Here is a 21,036-nt window from a genome sequence, read left to right as displayed (position 1 = left end):
TTTTTTTTTTTTTTGCCTTTTTCCTTTGTGCCCCCAATCCCAAATCCCGCTGTGCGGTGAAAGCGTTCATCCTCCCTTACACTTTTTGTTCTGTCGGAGCGGAGGTCTCAGCGGCCCCCAACTCCCTTATCCCCACGCGGAGCCGCGGTTCGGGGCGGCCCCCCGGAGCCTCTCGCCGCGCCGCGCTTCCTTTTGTCGGCCCGGCGTCCGCTGCACGCTCCCGGTTAAATGCTCCCTCGCTATTTCGCGGGGCATTTTCGGAGCGCCGCGGGCGCCAGCGGCGGAGCTGCCACGCCATCTACAGCCCGGCCTCGGCAGCGCGGATCAGTCTCGCTGTAGAAGAGAGAAAGGACGGTCCCCGTGCGCGTAGCGCCCGACTTAACCTTTTGTTTTCGCCCCGCGGCGGCGCCGAGCCCCGACCGCGCCGCTCCCTGCCGCGCCGCCCCCCGCTCCGCTCCGCGCCCGGCCGCCGGCGGAACAAAGGGCGGCGGGCTGAGCGCTCTCTCCCCGTGCCAGGACGCGGCGCTGAGGCTGGTCGCCCGCCGCCGCCGCGCTCCCGCTCCCGCCCCCCGTCGCACACAAAGGCGGCCGCAGCTGGACGGGCGAGGGACCGCTCTCCACGCCAGGGCTCCGGTGCAGCGTCTCGGCTGGGCTTCTCTATACTCATGAACATACAAAGGTCAACCCCTATCACGATAGCACGATATGGGAGACCGCGGAATAAAACCCAGGATTTTGAGGAGCTTTCGTCCATACGGTCCATCGAGCCAAGCCAGAGTTTTAGCCCGAATCTAGGCTCGCCGAGCCCGCCGGAGACCCCGAACTTGTCGCATTGCGTTTCTTGCATCGGGAAATACTTATTGTTGGAGCCTCTCGAGGGAGACCACGTTTTCCGAGCCGTACATCTGCACAGTGGCGAGGAGCTGGTTTGCAAGGTAATGCCTCACCTCCTTGTTATCCTCACGTCTCGTGTCAGTTTCCCGTGTGTCGCAGGAGGGCCGAGTGCAGCCGTGGGCTTCAATTATTAAATACTTTTAAAAATGAAAGGCGCAGGAGCAGCATTCAGGGTGCATCCTGGAACTTTTCCCTCTCTCCAGACAATGGCCACGTTCTAGCGGTGGCCCGCAGCCAGCTCTGCCTCTCACCCCGGGGACATTGTTCTGGAAAGAGCAGTCCTTTAAGTAGGTTTTAGTGGGAGTTCAGGGCAGGAGAAAACCTCGTCTTTCCCACTCTCACTCCTCAAAATGGAATGGGGAATTGCCAGCTTGTTTGGAGGTGTTGGACATGCTGGCTGCCCCGGTTTTTCTCCCCATCCCTTGTTCTGGGACGGAAGAGGATGCGGAAGCGGGAAGGTCGCAATGAGCTTTGTCTCAAAAGTGATTTAAAAAAGAAAAAAAAAACCCTCACATTGAATGAATCAGCCCGAGCTTCCTCACCATGGAGCTTGTTTGCAAACATCATCCTCCCCCATTGCACAACTGAGCAAGAATAAAACCTGCACACCTACGGCTTTTGGAGGAGCAGACAAAATAGCTGGCCCGCTCTTTGTAGCCTGTCTGCCCTCCATGCCTCCTCTCTGATTGCTCTGCCCTTAGAGGTGAGCTCTTGGAGGAGTACCCCCAGATATGTGCACGTCTGTTGAGCGATGTTATCTTCCTTTTGGGCTGAGGGAATATTTTCCTTTGTTCCTAAATTGCAGATCTCATTGTCTGTAGTGAGCCAGACTCGTGCCCCGCAGTAGTAGTTCTTGTAACTATGGAGCAGATTGCAACCTTGCAGCAGGCACTGCAGTATTTGCATTGTTCCTAATTTAGAGAACAGTGCCCTTTGGCAATGTTGGGTGTCAAACTAATGCAAAAACTGAAAAGTAGACATATTGTAACTTGCTCACATTCCAGGGATTAATACTCGTGTTGCTGATGGTTTCATACTTCTGTGCTCAATTCATAAGTTCAGGACTGGCTCGTAGCAGAGAAGTGAAAATAATTGCTCCCGTTTCTCTCTTTGTCGAGCCTGGAGTTCAGAGGGCGATTTAAATGTGCTCATTGATTGACTTATACAACCTGATGTTAAGGCAACTTCGGACTTTGTGTGGTTATTCAGGGGAAAAAAGGGCCCATGACTTTGCAAAGGGCTAATATTGCATGCTGAAATGAATGCTTTGTTACTAAACTGAAACAGAGCAGGAGAATTTCTAGAATGAAAGCCAGCTTGGTGCAGCAGCACAGTGCTGCACTCTAGGACATTGGCATCTTTTCATGAAATAAACAGATCCCACAAAGCTGCTGCTCTGTGTGAAATCATAGGTGAACTGTGTGGCAAGTGGTGAAGTGGGGGCTCTGCTCTCCTTTGTTTCCTGTTTGGTTTGCAGGATTAAGGTGGTGTTTTGGTAACAGCAGGAGTGGCGTGGCTGCAGCTCACAAAGGCTGGACTTGATTTCTTTCCTCCCTTTAACCTGTATGTTTTTAAGCTGATCCCGACTTTTCGATAGTATCAGTTTTTCCATATGTGCAAGGCACTACTTCTAGCAGGGCTCCAAAAATATAATCCTGGCTCAAATTGTGGGTTTGTGAATATACAGTTGTCAGTCCTGAACTCAATTTAAAGCCTTCTTTAAAATGCCTGCGGTAACACGACTGCTATTTGTCAAGTAGCCTTCCGGCGAAGAGACCTGCTATCTGGTATCTTACTGAAGATGCTCTTGGAGATTGCTTGCACAAACATTGGGTTGGATAACAGACACATACTGATGATTCTCAAGATTCATTTGGCTGCACCCACTGACTGTACAGATGCCGTTATTTGCTTCAAGGCTCCATGGCATCCGAACAGTGGTAACTTCTCACTTCCAATTCCCAGCGAGAACTAAATCAAACTGCAGCTTATTGGACATTTGCTGAATCGAGGCCAGGGATTTTAAAAGCTGGGATACAAAGAAGCCTTTTATAAAAAGTATTCTACCCTGTAGCAGTGTGATGGTGCTTCCCATCTCCTCCTTTTCAAACACTGTGCTGATACAGATCCATACCTGCTTAACCTAGCCCAGGGGCCAGAAAATGTAGCAAATTTCTATCAGGACAATCTGGTTAGGACAGTTCTGCACTTATTTCACAAGGGATTTGAGCTCTGTGAATATTCCCACTTAAATTTTATTTTACAGCAGCCTCTTTGTAGCACGGCCATTCACTTAGAGTTCTGAGATATAAATGTCAATGAGTTCTCCTCTGGAATGATTTACACCCGGGTGATTTAAGCTACACCCTCCCCTCCCAAGTTCTGCTTTCTTGGCTCACTGTGTCGCCAGAATGCCTCCGTGCTGATCTGCCCCCTGCAAAACGTGTGGGATCTGGCTGGCAGCCGTTAAGGTTGTGTCTGCTATGCTGGAGTGCAGCCTCACAGGTGTGGGACGAGGAGGGGGTTTCTCCATGGTGTGAGTTTGGATCCTTTTCTGTGGAAAGGGATGATTAGTATTGTGCTCTGAAGCAGTGCATGGTACACATTGTGAAACAGGGAGATTTGGATTGAGCTGTGTCTTAAAAGCCCAGTCCTGAAAGCTTTGTAAAGGTTCAAAGAAAGCAAGGAGGTTTGCTTCTGGGAGAGTATGCAAATACTTGCTGCTGCAATACAAATGCCAGATAGAACACAAAAATAAGAAACCGTGGTTTCAGTGTGTTTGGCGGCTTTACCAGGCTCTTCAATTTTGTGTTCAATTAAAATGGGACATGACTACCTTAAATTCTTTTTACCCAAGTAACAAAACATCGGAGAGCAAGTTACATATTAATAGCATTTTTATGCTGGTGGAAACACTAATCCCTTGCTTTGTAGCACATCCGGAGCAGGTATAATTAAAAACAAAAATCCCTGCCATCAATACTTGGCTTATATTCTCCTCCAGCACACTGACTGCTGTTATTCTCAATGAAGTCTTTCTTCTTCATGTAATGTGGGCATTTCTCAATCGACTCACATACTGATTCATTCGTCATCACTAGATTATAGTAACTTTTTATGTTTGGGTTTCCCAGCAGCCTTTTTAATTCCTACAGCTCATTCACAAGATCAATGATAACATACTCAGTATTAAAGGGACACTTTGCTTTTAATGGAGCACTCGACTGAAGCACAGAGAGCTCTGGGTGGTTCTGCCTTTTCCCTTTTGAAGGGTGTTTGTCTGCACTCCAAAACTGGGGCTGCTTCCCTGGTTGTCCTTCTGATCTCATAAACAGCCATTGTAAAACTGAGACTTTGAAAATGAAAGTGACTTTGCTGTTTGTGGGAGGGGAAAGAAATGCAGGAAATAAATATGAATGGTGAAGGATGATATTTAAACCTGAAAATCTGTCAATCGTTAATGGGTTAATAAAGTCAAGAGGGAGCATGGGGATCAGAGTGGATTTAATCCGACAGCTTCTCTCAAGGCAGAACTACTGGTCAAATTGTCTGTGAGTTTGGATACAAATAAACAAGCTTCAGTCTGAGAGCTGCTTGTCACTGATCTTTAGAGCTTAATTCAGATTAAGTTGTTAACTTGATCAGCTATTAGCTAATGAGTCTGTTCTTGCTACGAATTTTGGAGGCCTGCCTTTCCCATAGGGGCTCCAAATATGCGTTGTGAGGGGCTGCACAGCTTGTTTTGTCTTGTCCTCTATGCCGTGAGCCTGTGACATCCTGTTTGCTTCAGTACAGTATAAACTATGCTCAGAGGTGCTCTGTTAACAGAATTAGATACGCTGTCATTCACTGTCCTTCGCAGCGCTAACCTTGGCTTTACTGTCATTGTTCCTGCAGGTGTTTGATATTGGCTGCTACCAGGAGTTATTAGCACCATGTTTTTGTCTGCCTGCACATAAAAATATCAACCAAATTACTGAAATAATTCTCGGGGAGACAAAAGCGTACGTGTTCTTTGAAAGGAGCTATGGGGACATGCATTCATTTGTTCGCACCTGCAAGAAGCTTAAAGAAGAGGAGGCAGCCAAACTCTTCTATCAAATAGCTTCTGCTGTTGCACATTGCCATGATGGTGGACTGGTACTGCGAGATCTGAAGCTGCGAAAGTTTATTTTCAAGGACGAAGAAAGGTAAGAGCATCCCTTATGTTACAAGTGGAGGTGTCTGAGATCAGGTTCAGTGTTATGGGATGCTGTGCTCTTCTTTGTCACCCTGCAGTTCATTTGTGGTGCATGACGGGTTTCACTTTCCTTACTTTCCTCTGCAACCTGATCATGGGAGGATGTACCATGTGATGTTCTGACTTAGGCTTTGGAGTAATGTAAGTACAGTGGTGTTTGCGTCTGTGCCTGGCCTGTGCAGCTCCTCCTCGAGGAGTACCCTAATTCCTAAGCAGAGGATGTCTCCTGCAGGAAGGCTCTGTGGAGGTGACTGGTATAGGAGCTCCACTAACGTAAATACAACTGGTGTTCAAAGAGGAAAGGACTAAAAGACCTGCTCTGTTAAAGACAACTGGAGTCTGAAATGGCTCATTCCAGTGAGCAAGCAAGAACAGGAAGACCAGCAAGTGGCTAATGCAGATACAGGTTAGAGGGAAGGGCCGGCATTGCTTTGAAGGATCACTCTGAAGACAGCTGCTTGTTGCCCTGGAAGGGTCTGGAGGCTGCTTCTGAGGGTATTGTCTACAGTAAGGCTAACATTGCCTTGCTGCTGTGTGGGTGCCTGCTTTTAGTATCAGCTATTCTGGTACTTGGGGAACTACCCTTTTTGGTTTTATTTGTATCTCCTCCTTACATGCTTTTTTTTCCCATTAATTGTCTGGTTAATGATTGGGGGGGGGAGATGGAAGACAGGGAATGAAGTAAAGCTGAGTATTCCAGGTTGTTGAAGTGCTATTTCTGATGCTGAGCCATAGCTATACAGTTGAAGCTTTGGAAACTTCACATCTTTTTCCTTGTGGCTACTGGTTTTTCTTAACTATGTTACGTCATGTATTTTCTTGCAACTTCCACGCAAACCGCTGGGGTAATGAACTCTGCCAGAGTAAAGTCAGGCTTTGACGGACGGATTAAATGGGAAGAAGGCCAGCAGAAGGAAAAACTGAATGGGGACAGAGCCTCTCTTTGTGCCTCTTCATGTCCTGATGGAGGATGGGCAGATACTTTTTCCCTTCTGGCTCAACCCCACAGGTTGTCTGAAAGCTTGCTCAAGCTGTCGAAGGGAAAAGTAGATGTTCTGGAGAGAGTCACTGAGAATAACCAATGTATATCAATTCTATTTGAGGCTGTTTGTGGAGCTATAAGAAAAGTAGGGTTTTTTGCAGGCTTAGGAAATCCATGGTCAGAGAATGACAGAAAGCTAATAGACAGTTCAGTCATTAAAGAAAAGTTTCTGACCCTCCAATAAAAAATGACAATGTCTGTCTTGTTTAAATATTCTCTACTTAAAATTTATTAAAAGGTAAGTTTTCTAAAATGTACTTCTCCTTGTAAAGAGTTTAAAAGGAGTAAAGTAGAAGGCCGTTTCTTAGTTCAGTTCAGGCAACTCAGCTATTCCTCATTTTCTTGCTGCAGACCCAATGTGTATTATTACCATTCACTTCTGTTCTAATAAGAAAGCTTAAAATGCAGCTGGCTTTGTGTCCATTGAGAGAAAAATGCGAAGCAAGTAGATGTAAGCTGCACTTTCACAACTTTTATTCTGAGTTTAATAATTAAACAGCATTATAGCACCTTTGATGTAGATAACAAAGAAACTTGTGTGGAGTAGGTGGGGATTTCTGCTGTAGCTGATAATGTCCTTACATTAAAATGGATTTTTTCCTGGGTATATGCAGAAACTTGTCTGGTTTCCTAAGGAGGACAGGACTGGAGCCTACTTTCCTTTCGCTGTGAACGAAGGCAGCATGAGCTCAGAGCAGTGTAGTGGGGGCGGGTGCAGGCCCTTGCTGAATACTTTTGAACTCCTACCCTGCTGCTTACTAGGAACTGAACGCAACCCACGGCACGAGGCCAAGTCCTGCAGCCACCCAAGAAGAGTGGTGTGTACTATAATAGCAGTGTTTGCATTCGTGAATGCTTTTTGCATAACTAGTCTGCGAAATCACACAGTTGCTCACTTTTGAACAGTGTCTTCTAATTGTACAGTAATTCACTTTAAAGGTCAAATATGACTTGCTAGTTATTTTTAAGATAACTGTAATGTGGTTCTCTTCTGGATGTGCTGTTGATTTGGATGTAGGGAGGTATTGCAATCCTTTCTCCACTAAATAAACAGTAAGATGAAATAGTGGGAGATGGAAATAGAACCTCTCAGCGACTGGCTTTTTCACATGCTCTGATCGTTAGACTGTAATCAGTTATCACTTTGTCAGCTGCTATATTTAGGCAGAAAGATCTTCCCAATCTTTTGGAGTTCACAGCGTGTGTCTGCATTGCTTGCACCCATCCGAGCTTGTGGTTTGGGAGCCTGCTGGCATTGCTCGTGTGCTGACAGTTGGGCTAGGTGATCTTGAGAGGGCTTTCCAACCATAATGATTCTATCGTTCTGAGGTGCCTTGCGTTCAGAAACTGCTGCCTGTGTGATGGGTCTGCAGAATTTGCTTTTCTTTGATACCTGTGGTAACGCAGGGAGAAGGAAAAGAGGAAAAAATGGTATTTTAAGAAAAATCTGTGAACTCTGCTGCTGTGTGTCACCTGTTCCTTACTGGAGCTCTTTTTCAGCAGTTCTTTTCCTGACTGTTTCCTCCAGTCTTTAGAGAGAGTTGCCAGACTGACTGCAGGAACCAGTTAGAGTGTGAAAGATACACGAAGGCAGTTCCATTTGTTTAAAAAAGAAAATCAATTAAAGGATTTCATAGTACATGCTCCTTCCATTGATTCCAATGCTGCCCTGGTAGTTGGGAATGAAATTGGAGCTTGTGAGTTTTGCAGGCAGGTGAATATGACATTAAATCTCTTTAGACTTCATTCCCATTTATCTAAACTACAGCTGGAATTTGTAAAGATTCAAAATCTTGATCTAGTAGAGTTAGGAGTGCTCTCTGCTTCATCTGATGTTGCTGCCCGGAATGCGTGTTATTTGGATGTTGCAAATTACAGTGCCCTTTTTATAACCGTAATGAACGAGGAAATAAGAAGGTAGAAGAAAGAAATGTTGGAGACTGGTAGTGCTGTGTTTTGTAGGGGTCTTGATCTTACCAGCAGCGTTCTCTTGACATACTAAATCAAAGCTAGACTGTGATGATGTGTTACATCTTGCTATTGTGTGTGTATAAATATCAGCACTTAGATGCGAAGTTCCACACTGTGGAAGCCAAACAAATTATCTGTTTTAAGGTGCTTCATCTTAGAACTTGAGTCTTGAACTGCAGAAATTTTGAAGATTGCATGCCATGAAAATGATGTGTGCTATTGGCAAGCATCTTAAGTCTTTTGTGTTTTGTTTTTGTTTGTTTCATATGAAGGAACATTGGGAAATGTTGTTTTGGGGGGAAGTGCATCTATGTTTTTCTGTCTGTAAACTATAGGTGAAATAAGCAAAGTATTGCTTATTTAGATAAGCAATTATTTAAATAAGCAAAGAATTTCAGAGTTAAGCTGCTTAAACCTGCAGCAGATCTTGATGAAGCAGAGCATCTAAGACATTACCGCATGGCTGGAAATGTTTTGTAAGGCTGGGTTAGCAAGCAGCAGCACATCCATTAAATGAGGGCAGTGACTGTTAGAGTTCTGAAAACATGGAAAACACTTTAATTTGCCACGCTGGGTCTCACCAGACTTTTAAAATTACGTATTAGATCCCTTTATATGTTTTCTGTTTCCACATGTGTCAGTCACTTTTCTCATCCTGGATATGAAGATGGGTCAGTGTTGCTGCTGATCTTTGTGGTGCTCTTTTATTTTTTCTCTATTCCTGTTAATGGTATTTATGGTTTTATAGTCTGCCCTCATAGTAGGCCCTTGGGCAGAGCAGCTCTGCCCTTCTGGCATCCCATAATGATGTTGCAGAATGGGCAGGGCTTTCTAGGTTGCGCTAAAAATAGCGGTATTCACAGGATAGCTAATAAAGCAGTTCATCAGTGTGATGTACAGCAGATGCTTTGAGAGAGCCACCTCAAAAATCTCGGAATTAAATCAAGCATTTATCTGCTGCTTGTCCAATGGCTTTCCTAATACAAGAACGTTTCTGCTGTCAGGGAATTATTAATTTCTTTAGTGCTTTTTTTTAAGCCTTTAATTTTATTAAAATATTAGCTGTCGTAACATTTGAAGCTTAAAGACCCTGAACATTCATCATAGTTGTTGGGGGGAAATTAAAATAACTTTGGTATTTAGATATCATAATTTTCCTGTATACTTTTGAGTAAAAATGAGAAGTGATTGATAGGTGGGTGGGATTCAATACAAATAATATCATCTGACACGTTCTGCTCTGCACCACGGGATTCCACCTAGTACTTTTGCCAATTTAGAAAGTGTGTTAGCGTAACATATTTATTTGATGCTCTTAGAATTGTTTTTTCTACTCCCCTCCCCACCCTGAGTTTCTCAGCTTTCAGTGGATAATGCTAGTGACCTAGTTATGTTATCTGCAATCCTAGTGGTACAAACCTGATTCTACAAAAAACACGTAATCCTTGTACATATGTGCCTTTTTCCAAATAGGCATTTCATTTTCTGATAGTTAGCTGTAAGTTTATTTCCCTGTATTTGTCAAACTGTAATGCAATCAGCACTTTTTCCCCATGGTGTTAAGAATCTGTTATTTTACTGATGACTCAATAGAGAAGAGGTAAGTTAATGCTTTCCTTAAGTTCTGGTTTTCAAATGCCAAGAACATTACACACAAAGCTGATCTTTACCTGTTTTGATATTTAAACTCTTCACCTTACCCTCAATGGATGCTGCAGGACTATATAACACCCCTTCTTTAATAGCAGAGAATTGTAGATAAAATTTCAATCTCTCTAAACTATTACTATATTGCCTCTTGTGAAATATGGATTGGAAGGCAAACTTCTCTACAAATCTCTTCTGTCAAACTTCAGACCTAGGAGCAGCTACACAACTGTTCTTTGCAGAAAAGTTTGTGCTTCCAGTTGCCTTTGTGGGGTTTGGTTGCAAAGCTCCTCGTTTCTGCCAATGTTCCTGGGATTAGTGTGCTATGGGTTTATTGCTGATGTGATGCCTTTCCTGATGGGGACGTGGGAGGCAATCTGCAGATGTCAAACATCACGTCAGCTTTGTGAAGTGCTTAAATCTCCTGAGGGCGTATGGAGACACAGAGGTTAAGTGTTGTGCCTTAGGTCATAAATGAAAGTAAAAGCCAGGGAGAAGTTGACTGCTGGCTGGCCGCAGGATATATCTCAAATTCCAAATGGGCCTTGAGTCCAGACATTCAGCATCCTTCAGTGAGACCATGAGTGGTTAGAGCATGTGATGTCGCTCCTATGGAGTCTGCAGCAGGTTTTGCCCTCAGACTGTGATGTCTTCTGGTATTTGCTTGGCAGCTGGATATGTAATACCTTATCTCCCTTCTGAAGGGCAGTGTGGGATGCAGCTCTGTGGGGGACCTGGAGCAGTAGAGAAGCCATGCTGGGGTCCTGCATTTACTTCAGGCTGCAGGTTGCCTCTGTGTTCTGTCCAGCCTCTCCCACCACAACCACTGACAGACCTTCCTCACTGTGTGCTGAGGTGGTTTGTTTTGGCAAGTGCCCGTATCACTTTCTTATGATGGCTCAGCATTATGTTTGTATTTGGATGACATTCTCATGGTCACCAGCTTTTTGGAAGGCTCTTTTGGAGGGGTTGTCACATTTCCCTCACTGTGAAGACTGCATATTGACTTTCTGGTCTTTTGTATGACTTTCTAAAAGTTGACTTACTCAGTTCTGCATTGCATGGTGGCTGTATTGGTTGGCATGGCTGGGTGCCCATCACAGTGCCTGTCACAAGATTCCTCTTTTTGAGGACATGCTCTCTGCAGTCCCTGGATAAAGATGTTTCTTGGGATATCTTGTGCTGAGAGTTCAACATCTGGCCATTTTGAAAACTTTGAAAGCTCCAACCATAGACTCAGTGCAAAATATATTCTGTGTTGATTTCTGAGTCTGCAGGCCTCTGAGCTGGAAGGCACCTGCAATATCAGCTGCTATGGTGAAATTCTGTTCATGTATATTTTTTTAGTTGTCCTTATCACACTGTGAAATTACTTCAAGGTTGGGAGTAGAAAAAAGCAGACTGTAAACAGGTATCAACCAGGAATTTTAGTTTAGTTTTAAGCATATGCTTTTTAGTAGATATATATTACTTAGAGGCAGGTTACAGTCATCTAAGCAGAAGCTTTGCAAGTTGAGTTGTGAAATAATGGCCCTGCTTTATTTTAGAGGTGCTGGGCTTCCACTTGCAGCTCAAAAAATCTGGAGCTTTATTTGCAATATGTGGTTACATGAAAAAAAAAAATGGTTTTCACTTTTTTTTTTTTTTTTTTTTTTTTTTTTTTTTTTTTTTTTTTTTTCTTCCCCATGAACCTTCACCATATATTGTTTGGACAGACCTAGGAGGGAAAAAAAAACCAAAAAACAAAAAAACACAAAGATGAACAGGTGAGAGCAGAGCCTTTTAAAACTCTGACCTTTATTGTGATCTAAAAAAGTAACAGCAAGGTGAAGTAGATGCCGTGGGCCAGATGCTTATCGTATAATGGCCTCCTTGCAAGGCTGTAACCAGGCCTCTTCATGAAAGGTTCTGCACTGGATTTCAGAGCATTTACCCCACACAGACAGTCACTGCATCACTGCCTTCCTCTGTGCTTTTTGGGAAGCTTGTTGTCACCTTAAGCGGTGAGGGCTTGGAAGAAGCTCGGTGCACGGCACACAGGCTGGGCTGTTCCCAGCAATCCTGTCTGAATGTTTTAAGGCCAAGGCCATGGGGCCTCCAGCTGTACCTGGAAGACTATGAGAAATGGGTCTGGGTGCATTTTTTTTTTAAGTGGAAACCAGCTAAAGTCAAGTTAAAAGCTCTAAGTGTGGCATGTTGACAAGGGGATGTGGGGCCGGATAGGATCCCGTTGGAGGAAGGGTGGGGGGGATATGTAATTTTTAGAGGCTTCCTTATTCCACGGAAGTACCGATGAGGGAATCTTCCCTTAGGAACAAGGTTCATCCTGTAAAACCTTTTCTGCCTGCAAGTCCCAGTTGCCTTTTGAAACATATCCTTGAGCCTGTTTCATTATGCAAGAGACGGTTTGTCTGACAGCTTCTGTTGAGGGCTTTTTTTTTTTCCTGGAGTTGCGTAGGATGCTGTGCAATGAACTCCCAGGCTGTGTGCTGCTATGTGTTGGAAGGGATCTTAGCAGCAAAAGGAACAGGATTTAAATTGATGACGTAACATTTCCCCTCTGATCCTGAGTGCCTCGCTACCCTGGGAGGAGATCGAGTAGCTCCAAGTTCAGGATGGGTATTTGCACCAAGTTGCAAATCATCTGCGTGGGATTTGACTAGCTGCCATCCTCATCTCACTGCCTCCACAAAGGCTTCTGCATTATTTAGGAGAGATTCCTTTAGTTAAAATAATCAATTAATAAAAGAGAACTGCTTCCAGTGTCAAGTTTTTTTTTTTTTTTTTTTTCTTCCTGCCTGATGGCATAATTGCATTCATGCTCATCTTTGTGTTGGGGTGCTAGCAACTGACCTTGATTAAATGACCTGTAAGTTATTGGCCACACAGGAGCAATCCCTGATCTCTTGGGCAGTTATGGGTTCCTGTTGATGGCTTGAGTGCTTTCACCTAGGGAAAGGCTTTCCTGGCCTCGGTCAGAGTAATGTTGAAATATGAGAGAGGATTGCTTGAGTGCCTTTGTGTTTTTTTTTATGGGCAGGTTAATATAGGGGGGAATGCCGTGAGGCATCTCTTCTCTTTAGAAGTTGCTGTTTTATGTTTACCTGCAGTCGTATCACTAAAATTGCAATTTGGATGGCAATTTCAATTCAGCTGATGGTTGTCCTCTGATCTTGGGAAGCATGAAGCTGATCTATAGGATCTGTAAATCCGGAATATCTTGTTTTGACCCTAACTGAATAGCAAGTGGGAGGTGTGCCTGTAGTCTGAAGCAGGATGCCTCCTTCCAGAGTAGCTGATTTTTGGTCATCATATTAGAGGTGATGCTGGACTATAACTGTGGGTACAGACTGCAGTTAGTGTTCCCAAAATGGTAGCAATGGCTCAGCTGTGGTTCAGGTACTGTCTCCCACTAGATGGCTTGGGGGGCAGGTTGGAAGCAGCTGCTTTCATTGGTTCAGGTATGGATCCCTCCACTGCAGTGAATAAACAGTAATAAAGATATTTTCCTCTGAAATGCTCAGTCTTTCAGTCAGTATTTCTGCTTTAAATGTTCCTTTTTTTTTTCTTTTTTTTCTTTTTTTCTTTTTTTCTTTTTTCTTTTTTTCTTTTTTTTTTCCCTGCCTCACGAGCCCTCTGAATAATTCCACTGTTTCTGGTATGGAAATCGTGTTTGCTTTTGGAGAATAAGAGTGGAGCAAGCGTGAACGCCGGGTTCCTACAGCCCTGGCTTCGGTGTCAAAAGGCAGGGGAGTAGTTTGCCAGTAACCCGTGAGCTCTGCGGGGAGGAATAATGTGAATCACCCTGGAAAAAAAGGTGTAGGATGTGCAACAAAGCCCTCCGCCAGAAAAGGGTGCTAACTTAGGAGGCGGCATTGAAGAATCTTCTGGAAGACGTTTAATTGATTAGGTTTTGTTACATTACTGAAGAGCAAAGTCTGAATGCATTCAAGTAATGAATGGCATATTGATAAGAAATTCAGAGTGGTATTGTTTTTCATGGGTTTCCCTGACGGTTTCTATGGGGACAAAGGCGCATTTCCCGTCTGAGTGCTGCTGCTGCCCTCTGATTGCACTTCTGTGGTTTCATTCACCAGTAATGGGAAAGCATTCATAGGCAGAATAGCTTCCCCTTTTTAAATAGCCATGATTCAGGGTTGTATTTTTTTTTTTAACGCATTAGACTAATGCAGTGTTTTATCAATGATCTGATAGATGCATAATGCTCTTTTTTCAAGTTCTTATTCAAGGTCTGCATTAAAACTTGAAATTATGTACTGTAATTATGTAAGCCGTGACAAAAGTCTTTGTTGCCCTACAGTGTGTGTACAAAGTGATTCTCATCCGGCTTTGGCAGTAGTTTATGTTTCAGCTTCAGGGATTAATTTTTGTTGCAACCATTTAAATGACCAAACTTAAATGCTGATGCTCTGGAAAACTTTTTTCTCTTGTGGGGGTCCTTCAGCTGGCTGATGTGTGTTAATTATTTAAAGAATGAGAGGTTTGGTGGTTTTGTTTTGTTTCTAGAAATGTGACTTTAAAGAAGTAGAATGATTTCATTTTTGTTTGTGCCTTCTCTTCTTTGTAATAGGAAGTGCTTCAAAGCTGATGTTGATTTCACATTTCAGTGTTTGGTTTCGAGTCTGTCCCCTGCCTGCCAAGGGCCAAATTGAATTGGGTTGTCTGTTTGTTCTGCAGTTGGATGCGCTTCCAGCCTTTGCTGCAGAAACTCTGTGTTCTCAGCAACTCCTTGCAGTTTTGAGGGTCTGTTTGTTGTTGTTGGCTTCTATTCTTTTTTCCTGGATATTTTATTTCAGTGCTTCCTCTGAGAGAGGAGGTGGAGGGGAAGAAATCAGTGCTCATCCAGAGTGTCTGTGCGCATTTCTCTGTTTTTAGATCCTCTCTTTCCTGTTGTTCTCCCCCCTTCTCACCCCTCTAGAGGGAAAAAATAAAAATCTCAGACTTGCAGAAAACAGAGCTCTTTTAGGCAGTGCTTGAAATCTGGAGGAAGGGGAGGCTAGCCAGAGCTGGAAGCCAAGGATATCTGTTTCTCTCAGAGAGGCTGTACAGTCGGAAATAGCAGCTCCTAAGCCAGGCTGCTCCTTTTCAATTGCCTGAAAAAAGCATGAAATGGCTGTAAAAAGCGGAGTGATACTTGCGGTTCATAGCAGCATGCCATCCAACTGTGCAGTGACTGTGCTATATGCAAGGCTGAGGTGTGTGGAGTTGCTGTCTCTTAAGAAGCCAGGCTGGCTTGGGTCTGCCCTGGCTCCGGGTCATGGGGGCAGCCTAGAACAACACAACCAGGACCTTCAGCGGTGACATTTCATGATTGTTTCTATGCATGGGCTGCGGTTTCTTCCTCTGGAATAACTCAACCCTTAGGGAAGTAAGAACATCCCAGTTGTTTCTGTTTGTGAAGAGGAATGTCACACTTGGGCTGTGTACCCAGCAGGTGGGTGCTCAGGTGATGCAGGACAGCAGCTTGTGAGGGAGATGCTTGTGTGCTGAGGGGGCTTCTAGTGCCTATATCCATGTTGGAGTGCAGCCAGGTGAAGGAGACATTTCCTTGTTTTTTACCTTATACATCAGGGTGTTAATGCGTGACAGTTTGGGGGCTGGCTAGAAGGGCAGAAGAGAGATGAACATTGTATTTTTGTTTGGTTTGGGACCTTTTGTTTCCTCAAAGACTGTCAGCTGAGTGGGATGAAAAACCTGGTTGAGTGTTTGCTTCATTTGGTTGCAGATTATGGAGGAGCTGGCAGATAAGGGCCAGCTGTTGTTCCATTTGCTTGCTTAAACAAAACCTGCCGTAGCATGCGTGGAGGGCTGCTGGCTGCAGAATGCAGCACCTTGCATGAAAATGGAGGGAGGGATACTGCCTTTGTGTGCTGCATCTGGTTTTTCAGCAATGCATTTCTGCTCTAGGAGAAGATAGGTTCTGAGCTTTTTTGACACACTTTGCTGTCTGCTTTTACCAGTTTTGTGCGGCATTCATTACAGAAAAGAAGAGATTTAGGAATTAAAATAATTTTCTGTAGTATAGCAGCTGCTCGGTGAGCTGTTGCTTTAAATTTTTTTTGCAACGATCAGAAATGTAAAACAGGGTAGGAGAGTAAACACCGCTTCCCTGCACTGTTGACAGTCCAGTGGCAAGGCTGTGTGTGTGGGTGAATTCTCTCCTGCAAGTTGTTTATAAATAGATTACCCTGCCCCATTCCCTCTGTGTGCTCTGCTTCTGGGAGCAGCAGTGAGTCGATGTTTTCCTGGCTGGTGGTTCAGTGACTTAATGCACGTTTGAGTAGCTGGCTTCTCCACTTCATCACTACACATACTTTTCTGTGGAAAAACTGAGGTGGGCAGTGCAAATGGAACCACAACTTGTGTCTCTGCCTTCCCTTTCATTTCTTCCTCTCTGTTCTCTGCCCTACTAGGAGTGTCTTTTCTCCCTGGGCATTTTGCCTTGCTGCTCTTCCTGTGCCACACGGATATGGGAACACAGTGAAGCTGAGTGTGCTGGAGGGACCCTTCCCTAGGCACTCCCCTGTTTGGGACCCTCTGAGCTGTGTACAGAGGGAAATTGTTGTGATCTTGATAATCGCAGTCAGTTTCTCCTTGCAGCCAGCTTCCTGCATGAATATTGCTGCTGTAAAGTATTGTTGGTGTGCTCTGTTGCCAGAAGTGCTGTTAGGCTGGCAGTGGGTACTTAATCAGGAAGCAGGTGTGTTGCAGAAACCCCATCAGCATGGGCACTGGAGAAGAAAACAGTGGCCTATTTAATGAGGGAAGGAGCTGCCTGAACACACTCTACTTGGGAGCCAGGTATCCTGCATTCTGCATTTATGACTTCCTGATCCAAGGCATGTTGCCAAAGGGGCTTTCACCTCTGCTAGGAAACATCTCTAGCTGTTGAAAAGGTCCAAGTGTCATTATGACAGTTTATGGCACAGTTGCCTTTGGAGTACTCCACGGAGTGAAATGCTCTTCTGTTGGTTCAAAGATGGTAGCACTGAGCTGCCCTGAAACCAAGTGCCAGCCACAGCTACTCTTTTGCTACTCAAACCCAAGCTATGTTGTCTTCGGTAAACATTTAAGAAACAGGGCTTTCCTTGTCTGTTTTTAGCACCTGTGAAATGATGTGTTTTAGTCGAAAGACACGCGTTTTGCTTTCTGGAATGAAGTTCAGTCTCTGCCTGTGAATGTCTGTGGTACAGGGCAGGGTATGGTCATGACATTGGACTAGGGGTGATCACAGAGAACTGCGAGATTAAGGAGTAAGGACAGGCATACTTGCAATTGATCCCTGGGTTGCTTAAAGTCTGCACTGCTGCTAGGTCACTCTTCATCTGTATGCACTGGGAAAATCCTATTGCGTGGTGCTCATTCTACTCTTAAAGCCAACTATTGCTGGCAAATAGTCTAAAGGATAATTGCTAATCCTTTTTTGGTTGCCTGTGAAAGGGACAAACTTTTGAATATAGTTACAGATGTTAGCTGTCCAAATTAAAAGGAAAGAAAGGTTATGTTAATCTCATGCTATGACAAGCAACTTTAGCATTTTTTTTCTGTCCTTGAGGTATTTGTAATGGAAAAAAATTCTTTTGCAGAGGTAATTAGTGTAGCACTATGACAAGTTCATAGTGCTTTGCAGGCAAAAAGCACTTTGCAGTCACAATAAGGCATCTATGCCATCCTTCTGCAAACTCACTGCTAGCCTCTGTTCGTTTCGATGTGAGGCATTTTTCTAGTTTGGCCAAATAGATAAGCTCACTGTTCATCTTGATGTTCAGCTCACCTGATCTCTCTTCAGCAGAAAGTTTGATTAAGACGACTGGAATTGGTTGAACTTGCTCTTCCTGAGTATAAGGATAAAGCAAAATATTGGTTAGTCAACAGGAATTGGTTAGGATCAGAGCAGAAATTTTTATTCCTCTCAAGCCTTGTGGAATTAAAAGTGCAAGTAAACTGTTGACTAGTGTGAAGGTGTCAAAATAACTTCATCTGTTTAGGACTTGACCTGGATTTGGACGTGAGTCTTGAACAGGAGTGGAGTGCAGTCAACAAATAATCATGAGTCTCATATCTCCTTTTGGAAATTGTGTTTATGGAAGTGTTATCAAACACATGAATACAGCAGTTATTTTTATGTTTTTAAAAGACCTTACTGATGTGCTTACTGGATGTAAAAGCAATTGAAATCTTGTAACAGTGTATGGCAATATTCTTCATATGTCTTTTTAACTGGTATCTATACAAGTTAACTGTAACAACCAATACTGTGAGTGGGAATCTGAACTGATGCACTTCAGTGGTTGCTGAATTTTGTAAATTTTCGTTACAATCTTTGAACTGTAACAGCCCAGAATATGTGTTCAGATCTTTGCTTACCTTATTTGTTTTGTGTTTGTTTTGTTTTGTTTCTTTTGCCTGCAGGACTAGAGTGAAATTGGAAAGCTTAGAAGATGCTTATATTTTAAGAGGAAATGATGACTCTCTTTCTGATAAGCATGGATGCCCAGCCTATGTGAGTCCAGAGATCTTGAACACAAATGGCAGCTACTCTGGCAAAGCAGCGGACGTATGGAGTCTAGGTGTCATGCTTTATACCATGCTAGTTGGACGCTATCCTTTCCATGACATTGAGCCTAGTTCCCTCTTCAGCAAGATCCGGCGTGGGCAATTTAACATTCCAGAAACTCTGTCCCCCAAGGCAAAATGCCTCATACGTAGCATACTGCGTCGGGAGCCATCAGAAAGGCTGACTTCACAGGAAATTCTGGACCATCCATGGTTTTCTACAGATTTTAATGTATCGAATTCAGGATATGGTGCTAAGGAAGTATCAGATCAGCTGGTGCCTGATGTCAACATGGAAGAAGACTTGGACCCATTCTTTAACTGAGCACAAAGACTGGTGTTCAGAAGGTACACAACCTGGAGATGGACACATGAAGGAGCCCTTCCTGATGGTGTTAAATCACATCCTGCATCAGCCTAGCTTGGTAGCAAATGACACTCGGAGGTCCTCGGATTGAGAAGGAACCTCCACAAGGAGCTAATATAACAAATGTAGCATGGGGACAGACTGGGGGGTGGGGGGAGCTTGCTATCAGGTTAGATTGATTTGGAGGAGAAAAGGCAGCATGGAGCAATTGTAGCTTCTCACCTTTCTGGAGCCAAGGAGACTGCACATGCCAATTCTGGTGCAGCTATATCACTCCTGATTCTGTTCCATTAAAAATAGTGGTAACTCACAACAAATAGAAACTTTTTGCCTCAGCTCACATCTTGGCATCGCACTGTTAAATATTTAACTTCAGCCATTATTCAGGGAAAGTACAATTGGCTAACATTTTTTTTAATCAGATGTCTAATAATTGATGGGATTAATTTAAGAAAAAATTAGGTGCACAAAGACGGACATGAAAAGTGGGTGCTAAAAACAAACAAAATTTCAGTTCATGTCTCTTGATAGCTATTTTCAACTCATTTCTTCTAAATAAACTACTTAATATTCTTGTCAGGAAATGACATTTTAATGCTTTGTTCCCTTAAGGGGAAGTATCTGTCATTTAACAAGCTGTTCTGTTTTGTGTCAAATGGTTTGTTGCAGGAAGCTATTATAACTCGAACTTCCAGATGCATTACTGCTATAATAGGGGAGAAAAAAAAATGTAGTTTTTTAAAAAAAGATACGAGATACTGGCTTCCATATCTGCCATGCTGCACGTATGTGACTAGAGAGGACAGAAAGCCCTTAATTGTCTCTATCTGAGAACCGATCTCTTCTTTACCTGACTGGCCCACATATACATGGAGGGCTCTTTGTTATTGAAGAAGAGTATTGTGGGTTGTTGTTTGTTTTTTTTTTTGTTTTTTTTTTTTTAGTTCTTTGAATTCCTCTCAACTTGGGAAATGAATTGTTTGGGTTTGATTATTATTTTTTTTTGTTTATGTCCAGAATAAGAAATAAGAGGGTATTAATAAGCTGAACATTTATATTACAGATATTCCTCTTGAAACATACACAGTAATATGCACCTTTTGTATTGTCAAGACTTATTCTATTTATTGAAGAAAATGTCACAGTAGTGATGTATTAAGCCAGTACTTCAATTACGGGTTGACTTGGGATGACATGTTACATGCTGTAGTTAACACACTTCTTTTCTGTTCAGGTATTTCTGTCCCTAAATAACTTTTTATTTAGCTTTTTTGATTTTTTTTTTGTTTGTTTTCTTTTTGTTTTGTTTCTGGATAGCTTTATTTGATTTAGACTGGCAAATGTTTTTATTACTGCTTTTATATTGCTGTATGATATTGAAATCTCTTGGCATAAATATTTGTGTTTCCAGTACCTCAGTTGTTCTGATATTACTGCCTGTATACGTTTTGTGAAGTGGTCATGTTTTTTGGGTAGGTACATGTGGACTCTGTAGTATGTAAATGTTACTTGAATTTGTGCTTAATTATAGTATGTGGCATGTGCGTACAGCTACTTGGCATTTGACGTATGGATGCTATTTGCCTGCCTCGCAGGAAAGTTATGGTCCCACTCTCAAGAGGATGTTTCACAGTTCTTTATCAAGAGACAAAGCTAGCTGCAGCTGACCTGCCTTGGTTCTATTTTGGTAACTAAGAATATAAAGGAGTAATGTTTTTACACTCTGAAGATGGTGCTGTGTCAAGAAGGACTTTTTTTATTTTATAAATACCTTATAGGAGGAAAGATTGGTGATGTGCATGGTGGGGTTTTACTGCCTCTGGTGCTTTGTCATGTATTTGGTTTAATGTTTTTGTCCTAATCTCTTCAATAAATAAAATTGTGCATATTTAACTAAATTTCAGTTGTGAACCATGTTCTTACTGAAGGCTTGAAGCACTGCAAGAGTTTTCTCTGGTAGGGCCACTTAGCTGCTATTTTTTGTGCTCTTGCCAGACCTGTGAGCTGAGAAAGCTGAGCTCTTGTAAATAAAAGGTAATACTGTGTACCTTCTCATCAAATAATTTGCAATCTGCTATGAGGGAAACTGTTCTGGCTTGTCCCTGCTGTTTAGCAAGTCCGTTTAGTAAGTCCATTTACCTGATTCAGGGAGGGTACAGAAATGCAGTGAGAACTATGTCTTTTTGGTAGTAAGAGGCACTTCCATTGGTGGGGAGATGTAAAAATTGAGCAAGCTGGCGTATCCGCTTGCCAGAGCTCTAGAAAAACATGCATCTTGCACTTGCCTTCCGATTCTAG

General features: G+C 43.2%; 1 protein-coding gene across 1 annotated transcript; it reads left to right on the top strand.

Annotated features, from left to right (window-relative positions):
* The first annotated feature begins 581 nt into the window (after positions 1-581).
* On the top strand, positions 582-20,282 carry TRIB2 (tribbles pseudokinase 2). The gene is made up of 3 exons (XM_042826365.1): positions 582-935; positions 4,792-5,084; positions 18,228-20,282. The coding sequence occupies exons 1-3, from the start codon at positions 666-668 to the stop codon at positions 18,694-18,696; spliced, it is 1,032 nt and encodes a 343-aa protein (XP_042682299.1). The 5' UTR covers positions 582-665; the 3' UTR covers positions 18,697-20,282.
* Positions 20,283-21,036: the final 754 nt, after the last annotated feature.

This window comes from Centrocercus urophasianus, unplaced genomic scaffold, assembly GCF_019232065.1.
Source record: "Centrocercus urophasianus isolate 14NV4802_14NV808 unplaced genomic scaffold, USGS_Curo_1.0 seq_10, whole genome shotgun sequence".
Taxonomy (NCBI): domain Eukaryota; kingdom Metazoa; phylum Chordata; class Aves; order Galliformes; family Phasianidae; genus Centrocercus; species Centrocercus urophasianus.
This window is presented reverse-complemented; position numbering and strand designations above follow the sequence as displayed.